The 9311-nt window shown below is 37.5% G+C and overlaps 1 protein-coding gene across 1 annotated transcript; it reads left to right on the forward strand.

Moving 5' to 3' along the window:
- The first annotated feature begins 1695 nt into the window (after window positions 1-1695).
- LOC103706592 (heat shock protein 90-5, chloroplastic-like) lies at window positions 1696-8935 on the forward strand. Its single transcript, XM_008790740.6, has 19 exons — window positions 1696-2136; window positions 2519-2592; window positions 4461-4586; window positions 4660-4753; window positions 4901-4984; window positions 5146-5289; window positions 5368-5484; window positions 5591-5638; window positions 5722-5802; window positions 6012-6116; window positions 6219-6359; window positions 6507-6599; window positions 6806-6883; window positions 7090-7344; window positions 7436-7538; window positions 7656-7830; window positions 7964-8069; window positions 8309-8398; window positions 8488-8935. The coding sequence occupies exons 1-19, from the start codon at window positions 1867-1869 to the stop codon at window positions 8692-8694; spliced, it is 2391 nt and encodes a 796-aa protein (XP_008788962.3). The 5' UTR covers window positions 1696-1866; the 3' UTR covers window positions 8695-8935.
- Window positions 8936-9311: the final 376 nt, after the last annotated feature.

The raw sequence follows: 9311 nt of genomic DNA on the forward strand, positions 1-9311 counted from the left end.
ACAAACAATTTTACTGTCCAAAATATAATTTCATGCTGCAACTAATAAAAATCAATGAATGGGACATAATCCCCTCTGATCCATTCTTCCTGATGAGTTATGTAAACAAAATAAAAAAGGGTGCAGCCATTGATTTGGATCCGAGCTTCTATTGACCTCTGCAACTGTTTTCAGAGCTGCATGCACATTGACATGTCATGGGCATGTCATTCATGGTGCAAATTGAGTAGTACTTTACAGGGTGGATGTTGGTGAAATATGGCTTTGGTTAGAATTACATGTCCTGTTAATTGTTTTAGATATTCCTCCAAAACAGAAACTGGCCTTGGAAGGGGAATAATTTATACTCTTCCTATTGAAAAGTGAATGTATCAGAGATTGATGGCTCAGCAATGCCATAGCCCTGAGGATATCAACAATTCGCATTCTTTAAGTAGAAAACAAGAACTTGCTGACATTCACAGAGATGTTTGAGCTACCTAGTATTCTAATGGAAGTAGAATGGACTATTGTAAATTATTTGAGCTCACTCAGACTAACTAGTTACTTGCTAGATCCATGGAAGATGCGGTCATTACACATGACAAGTAAAAATTCCAGTAAGGGAAAAAATGATGAGTTGTTGAATCATGGCTCATTACAAAGATGGCAATCATGATTGGCCACATGCATTATCAATCTACTACCAACATCAACATTACAAATTTGGAATAACTTTTGAATGAGTTTTTTTTTGCAGATAAAAAATAAAAAGTAGATAATAAAAGCCTTTAATGCCCATGGATAGCTTATGACATGATTCTTTCCGGTTCTAAATCGAGGGGCTGCCTATTAGGAGAAATTATACTCCACCATATTGGCTATGTACCATAGTAACAATTCAAAACAAGATAAGCGGCACCATGTTGGCTATGTACTAAAGAAACAATTAGAGACAAGATAAATGCGACAGCAATTTGAGATGTGCGTATGATGAATGATGCCTATAAAAACGAGATAAGGTGATTCCATGATTGCCATGATGCACCGTTGTGTAGTGCATATGGTGGAGTATAAACTGCCGCATGGTACACGTGGTGTAGAATATAAATATAATTTTTTGTCTATCAAGCCATTTGCCATTGTGATAAAAGTAGATATACAATGTATGTACGACACATGTCATGTATACTAATATCTTCAACTTTGAATATGTTTAAAACATTTGCCGCATGCAACATATTTATACTTCCATCTCCATGTCACCAGTAACATCCATCAATATTCTTACCCTACTAGCACTGAAAAAATATCCAATGCTATTGTTTCCTTCCATCCATCCAGCATGATCCTGATCTTTTCAGCTACCTCCGCTAAATTATCCTACAAGCATAAAACTCCACATAAAGTTCCAATTTTGTGCTAGACGCACACCATGCTTCCACGTGTCCAAAGTTTCCGAACATCGATTCGCGGATATTGTGCGAACTGACGTGGCAGCATCCGCGCCTTACAAACCCTGCGAACAGAACCTTCTAGAAAAATAATAAAATATTAAGCACAATTTCACCTCTACCGCATTTGCGGATAGAAATGCTATGTGAGAAATTGATCAACGGACAAGATCTTTTTGTATAACATTAGCAACGGTAGATCAAGCTGTCGCATATTATTTCTTATGCTTGTAATTTGAAATGGTATCTCGCATCCTATCTCGTGCTCGTATTCTAGAATGCTCTCTCTGTCACTTCTCTCCGTGGTCGCCCCCTTAAACCCTCCTCTCTCTCGCGAGGGGTGTTCCCTCCCAAGCCGCTTCTCTCCAAATTGCTAGGGTTTCGATTCCGAACTGTTCCAGAACTCTAGGATTTCGCCGTCGCGACCGCGTCCATGGCGCCCGTATTGAGCCGGAGCCCGGGCACCTCCTCTGTCTCGGCCTTCGGTTTCCCTTCTTCCCCCTTGGTCTCCAATCCTCCGAGAGCTGTGTCGTTTAGAAGTTCGGTTTTGCCTCAATCCCTGCTTGCAAGGAAGGGGTTTCCTTCAGCTGGCTTGAGATGGAAACTGGAGAAGGACAGCCGGATGGTGGTCCGGTGTGAGGCGGCTGTTGCGGATAAGGAAGCGGAGGAGGCTTCTGGCGAGAAGTTTGAGTACCAGGCCGAGGTGCGGTTTCCTTTATCTTCTCAATTTCGGCTTGTTGCTTGTTGTTCTCTAAGTTTTGTTGATGAAAGTTGAGACTTTTTTTGTTATCTTTCGTGAGATTACTCTAGTTTATTAGTTCTTTAGTAATTGTGGATTGGAATGGGTTTCTTACGTTTTTTGAAAGGGTCTTATCCTATTTATATCTTCTGTTGAGCTCTGTTCTTGAAAATTGAAAATTTTCTGTCGTCAAATTAAAAAAGTTGCGGTCTTTTTCTCTCAAAAGGAAAATCCCATTATATCTGTTCATCCTGAGCTTTTGTTATATGTTTGACCTGTTTCTGTTAATTTGATACACACTGTTAGTTTTTCAACAAGCGGTTGGTTCTACTTATGATATTTGCAGGTCAGCCGCCTATTGGATTTGATAGTTCATAGTTTGTACAGCCACAAAGAAGTGTTTCTTCGCGAGCTTGTAAGGTTGGTATTGGTAATTATCCTTAGATGTATTTAGTGTACTTTCAAAAATCTGGCATGACAGACCTGTGGAATCTATGTTTTCATTAATCTGATTTTGCACTTTCATTGCCCCAATATTGTTAATATACTGATATGTATCCTTTGAATCAACTAGTAATAGGCCAGTCAATGGGTATTTCCAATAGTTTGCTCAATTCATGGATTTCAAGAAGCTAGAATACCCTATAAGTTTGAACTGGTTCTTTATATATTTCTTACATTTTGAAAGCATTATTTTACTTGTCAATTTCATTTCTAAAATATGCTTCATAGATGAAATTTGAATATTGCTGGTGATAGAAGGAAATAGTCAAATAAATGATCGTTTCTATGTTTCCTCTCTGCATATGCAAGCAAAATGATGGCTTTAAAGGTTTGAAATGCGGTGTGAATAGTGACAAAAAATAATTCTAGTTATGCATCTTAATCAAAGGGTTTAGAATAATATATTCTTGATGGACAGTTTTCCTGTCTATCTCCTTTTTTCTTATTTTATAGGAATATTATATTGAGTGATTGTGGTGTGCAATTTTTTGTGGATTATAATGGCATGAGGGTTAATTACCACCCACTTGTTAGTTAGCCAAGTGTCAAACTTCTAGTCTGAAAGTCAGCTATCGTTGTATTGATGCTCAAGCCTAGGCAGGAAAGAAAAGTTTATCATCTCATGCAACATATTAGTTAGTGTAAACTCATGTTTGCATATTGTATGTTTAAAAGCTTGTAAGTAGAAATTAATAACAAATCACTTATTATTATGAAACAACAAATAATACCATAAGACATGCTAAAACAAAATAATAAGTATAATGGATTTGTTCGTTGAGTAAAGGTGGGATATCAGCATGTAAGATGTTGCTTGCTTAAACCAAACTGATGCTAAAGGAAGACGTAGATCCATGTATCCAAAATTACCGTAAATAGAAATTCCAGCACAAGGGAGATAAAATATGCATTAACAATGCTCCAACAGACTAATGAACAATGGAGCCTTTTGTTTTTTAAGTAGATTGCCAGTATTCAGAAATTGCCCTATAGATGAAAAGGTGATTGCAGAAGTATGAAAAGACTGCAAAAATAACATTCAAACATAAAACTATGGCTGATGAACAGTTAGAAAGAACTCTTCTGAGGGCATCCAGGTAGATTTGCATGAGCCCAGTAACCAGCACCATTCTTTTCACACACATTTTCTTCTAATGTGATCAGGCACCTCTGCAAAATCCTAAAATCTTTATTAGAAACAACACCACTGGCTGGATCCTTGTGGCATTATTCACGAACAAAAAATTAGCATTTCACCAGTTTGTAGGATTCAAAAGGTGACATTTGTTATTCTCCTTGATTTGGTGACGGCATTGTTTTTGTCATGTAGGCCTTGAGCTTGTGGGACATGCCCACCATTTTTTGAAAACCACAATAGGCATAATGTTGATGACAGTATTCTCTAAATTCTAAACCTGCCGAGGCATCTACCTTTTTTCAAAAAGGACTGGCTTGAAACTTCTATTATCTGTGTTCTAATATTGCAGGCAAAGGTTGCAGTTTGAAGACAGGTGGGCCCCTTATTTTCATGCTTATATTTTCAATGTTTACATGCTCATAATGTTTTCATATGGATGAATAACTCCCAATGCAGATAATAATTTAATACCTTGTTCAAGTTCAGGAAATACTGCTCCTAGGACCGGACAATCAGTTTATCCTATATAGGACATATCTGATTGTACTTTATTTTCATGTGATGATAATTTTTTCTTTTATAGGTCCTACGTAAAATATTTTGTGTGCTGTTTAATGCTACTGCTGATTGATGTCATCTTTTTCAGTAATGCAAGTGATGCACTGGATAAGCTGAGATTTTTAAGTGTGACTGATCCTTCTTTACTTGGTGATGGTGGTGAGTTGGAGATACGCATTAAGCCCGATCCAGACAATGGGACAATTACAATCAGGTAGGATAGTAAACACCCTTGGTTTCCTTTTCTTCTAATTCTACAGTACATAATAAAAGGTTTGAAATTGCAGTGATACTGGCATTGGAATGACCAAAGAAGAGCTTATCGATTGTCTTGGGACGATTGCGCAGAGTGGAACTTCCAACTTCTTAAAGGCTCTCAAGGTTCAATTTTATTCTTTATGATATCTGACTTAATAATATAACATTAATATTGTACTGTATGGCTTATTTGTTAATGTGTAACGGGTAAATCTAGCTGGCTTTTGCATCAATCTTTAGATCACTAATGTAAGATCTTTATATATATAGGAGAACAAGGATGTTGGGGCAGACAATGGTTTAATTGGTCAATTTGGTGTTGGATTCTATTCAGCTTTCCTGGTTGCAGACAAGGTTTGGAACTGGTCCTTGTTGAATAATATTTAACTTGCAGTTGCTAGTGCTTAAATTCACATCAGATGCATTTTCTTACCCTTTTTTTTCGCTATCATTTTTGTGAAGTTGCTAAAACAATGGCCTTTTATTTTTTGAAATGCAAAACCATTCTGAAATAGGTTGTTGTATCAACAAAGAACCCTAGGTCAGATAAGCAGTATGTCTGGGAAGCAGTGGCTGACAGTAGCTCATATGTGATACGAGAAGAGACCGATCCTGAGAAGTTACTAAAGCGCGGAACACAAGTTACCCTCCATCTAAGAGTATGAACTCTACCAGCCTTTTATATGTGTTATGCAGATCTACTCAGTAGGGCTCTTATCATTTTGTTACTTCATCAGCCAGATGATAAGTTTGAGTTCGCAGAGCCCACGAAGATCCAGGGATTAGTTAAGAACTACTCACAGTTTGTGTCCTTCCCCATATACACTTGGCTGGAGAAATCAAGAACTGTAGAGGTGAGAATGTAGTTTGGGCATGCCAATTCTTCTGTTGATCTCTCTTTTAGAAAATCTTTATCCATGAGCATCTTTCAATTTTTTTTCTTTTTATATTTCTTGATAGGTGGAAGAAGAGGAACCTCCAAAAGAGGGTGAAGAAGAAAAACCAGAGGTAACTAGTGTTTTTGATGGTTGGCAGCTCGTGGTAAAGTGCTTTCATATAATGAGGCTGACTTATTTCCTGCTTGTCGGCAGGGTGAAAAGAAGAGCAAGAAGAAAACTGTTACTGAGAAGTATTGGGACTGGGAATTGGCAAATGAAACAAAGCCTATATGGGTAAGTTTTGAGTACAATGCTCCAAAACATTCAATGAGAATCTACAATGTCTTAGACAACTTTTTCCCTTAATCTACAATGAGACATATTCTATCAATTTCTGGCTTTCTGATGACTTGATCTCTTGATCCAAATTTGTCTCTCTGCTGATGTGTCACCTAAATTAGCAAAGACTAAAGCTGGTTTATTTTTCTATTTGCCGTTTCCAGATGCGAAATCCAAAAGAAGTTCAGAAAGATGAATACAATGAATTCTATAAGAAGACATTCAATGAGTTCTTGGATCCTCTTGCACACACTCACTTCACCACAGAGGTGAGCAGTTCTGAAAGTTTACTAGGCTGATTTATAAAAGCAGCTAGGCAATTCATTTTCTTGGTGATTTTTGTGAAGTTGACTCAATTCATTACATAACAGGGGGAGGTGGAATTCAGGAGTGTTCTTTACATACCAGGAATGGCGCCTCTTAACAATGAAGACATAATAAATCCTAAGACAAAGAATATTCGCTTATATGTCAAACGTGTATTTATTTCAGATGATTTTGATGGTGAACTGGTATGTAGCTCCATATTAAAATTCAAGGTTGAGTAGATACATTGTTAGTTTGATCATTGATTTTGTCCATATACGTGCACATTAGTTCATGATCTGCATGTTCGAATCTGAGTTGAATTAGTTGCTGAATTAGTATTCCAATTTCAGTTCCCTCGATACTTGAGCTTTGTGAAGGGTGTAGTGGATTCGAATGATCTTCCTCTCAACGTTTCTCGCGAAATTCTTCAAGAAAGTCGAATTGTAAGTCATCTGATATTTAGATGTAGACACTGTAAAACTTAGTTTATTTAGTATGCACACCATATATATTAGTTTATTTGGCTGTCTTAGTATTAATTTAACCAATGTCTGGATGCATGGTTGATAAATATGTGTTTAGGCTTTTGATGTATTTTAATTTGCATTCATCTTGACAACTCTTTTAAATGTATATTTTATATTGACAGGTGAGAATTATGCGGAAAAGGCTTGTGAGAAAAACATTTGATATGATCCAAGAAATATCTGAAAGTGAAAACAAGGAGGTGAGAAGTGTCTTAATTGGACTTTCTCTTCTCTTCCCCTCTCTCTCTCTCTCTCTCTCTCTCTCTCTCTCTATCTATCTATCTATCTATCTATCTATCTATCTATCTCTCTGTGAGCAAATCCTATTCTCTTTTGGAAGAATGAAGGTAGGCTTTCATCATACTATATGAGACTAATGTTAAAACTAACTATTAATCTTTTGCAGGATTACAAGAAGTTCTGGGAGAATTTTGGAAAGCTTATCAAACTTGGATGTATTGAGGACTCAGGAAATCACAAGCGCATTGCTCCTTTGTTGCGCTTCTATTCTTCTAAAAATGAGGAAGATATGATAAGCCTTGATCAGTATGTTGAGAACATGCCTGAGAACCAGAAGGCTATCTATTACTTGGCCGCAGACAGTTTGAAAAGTGCGAAAACTGCTCCATTTTTAGAGAAGCTAGTCGAGAAAGATATTGAAGTAAGCACCCAGATGGATTTCCACTGAGCAACTATTGTTAAATTGCTTTGTTTGAGTTATGATTCCCTGTTGCGTTTTTCTGCTTCCTTAGGTTCTATATCTGGTAGAGCCAATTGATGAGGTTGGTATTCAGAACCTGCAGACCTACAAAGAGAAAAAGTTTGTCGATATCAGTAAGGAAGATCTAGAATTGGGTGAGTGTTCTGAAATGACTTACAAATGATCAGTTGGAGCATTCAGCTCGCATCCTCTCTTTTAATGTTATCAAGTTTCTGAATGTGCATCTGATGATGATTTGAATTTTGATTTAGGTGATGAGGATGACGTGAAAGAAAGAGAAAACAAACAGGAGTACAATCTTTTATGTGACTGGATAAAGCAACAGCTAGGTGATAAGGTTGCTAAAGTCCAAGTCTCAAAGCGGCTCAGTTCTTCACCATGTGTTCTTGTTTCTGGCAAATTTGGATGGTCTGCAAACATGGAACGGTATACTCAAAAGTTCAAATTGCTTAATCTTCATTTGAGAAACTAATGTAATCATGTAGTAATTCTATGTTTTGATACGTTCACGTTTCTAAGCTTGCTTTTCTAATTTATGATATATACATGTGGTTCATAGGCTCATGAAAGCTCAAACTCTTGGTGACACATCAAGCTTAGAATTCATGAGAGGAAGAAGAATCTTAGAAATCAATCCAGATCATCCGATCATCAAAGACTTGAACGTAAGATTGTTTGACTAATTTTTTTTTGCTTGTTGAATATTTCAGCAGTTTGTTGGCCTAGTTACACACACAACAGCGTAAAATCTTATGTGCTACATGGGGTGGGTGCTTTTTCGATGAATGTATGGTCAGGGAGGCAGATATTTGTTCTAAATATGTTTGCCGTCAGCTGAAGTTTTGTCTATACTGTGTCCTGCTTGAAACTCTTCGCCGTTTGTTCTAACATAGACTATCTGCAGGCTGCCTGCAAGAATGACCCAAGCAGTGATGAAGCTAAGAGAGCCATTGATTTATTGTATGATACTGCCTTAATCTCCAGTGGATACACTGTAAGTCAATCAAATCCCTTAACCAACCTTATGTTTCCACAGCAGATTGTGTTGACCCATCTTCCTTGTACTTGTTTCTCTTCCTCCAGCCCGACAGCCCAGCTGAGTTGGGGGGAAAGATTTATGAGATGATGGCAATTGCCCTTGGTGGAAGATGGGGTAGACTGGAATCTGAAGCAGCAACAGAAGAAGCTGATGCCGAAGCAAGTGCTGAATCAGGATCTGGTGAAAATACTGAGGCAGAGGTGGTTGAACCTTCGGAGGTGCGGACTGAGGGAGATCCATGGAAGGATTGATTATTTTTCCATAGGGTAATCATCTTGTGGTATCAACTTTTTACAAATGTGTGGGGCAGAGGGAATTTTGTTGCCCGAAGTCTAGGTCATTGAGTTGAAATGCGACTGTACACAAGAACCTGCTGGCACTCTCATTGGTCTTTGCTCTTCTAATTTTGAAGGCTTTTGTATGTTAATAGTAATTGTCATTTATAAACAGTAAGAAAAAGATGAAGAGAAGTTACTTATGTCAGTTCTGAAATTATGGTCTTCCAAATCTTTCTGGTAGGACTAATTGTGTGCAGTAGAAACAGAGGGCTCTGCATCTTTGATCTCTTGCACTGTTGCATTCGAATCACCCCATTGGAAATTTTTAGGGTGCAGATATTCATTCTTCTATGGCTAAATTTGCATCCTCTCCAGTTCAGGAGAATTGGAGAGATGGATCATGGTTCTGTCTCTACTGCAGGAATTGACTGAATTGGTCCATATGGTAATGGGACAATGCGTCATCACTCAAATGACATCCATCTTGTAATATGGTCATGGTTTTATAACCATATATAAAGGATGCGAGTAAGAAGATCCTTTGTGGTCCCACTCTTTTTCTTCTTTTTTTCTGATATATGAATTTGCAG

This window comes from Phoenix dactylifera, chromosome 2, assembly GCF_051530095.1.
Source record: "Phoenix dactylifera cultivar Ajwa chromosome 2, Ajwa_hap1_PhDact_Kaust_v1.1, whole genome shotgun sequence".
In the NCBI taxonomy this organism is placed as follows: Eukaryota; Viridiplantae; Streptophyta; class Magnoliopsida; order Arecales; family Arecaceae; genus Phoenix; species Phoenix dactylifera.

Bases quoted from the DNA above. Each gene is read 5' to 3' on its own strand.
- LOC103706592 (XM_008790740.6), top strand. From the start codon at position 1,867: ATGGCGCCCGTATTGAGCCGGAGCCCGGGCACCTCCTCTGTCTCGGCC. The intron at 6,360-6,506 runs GTATGTAGCTCC...TTCCAATTTCAG, and splicing joins ATGATTTTGATGGTGAACTG to TTCCCTCGATACTTGAGCTT. The intron at 6,884-7,089 runs GTGAGAAGTGTC...AATCTTTTGCAG, and splicing joins CTGAAAGTGAAAACAAGGAG to GATTACAAGAAGTTCTGGGA.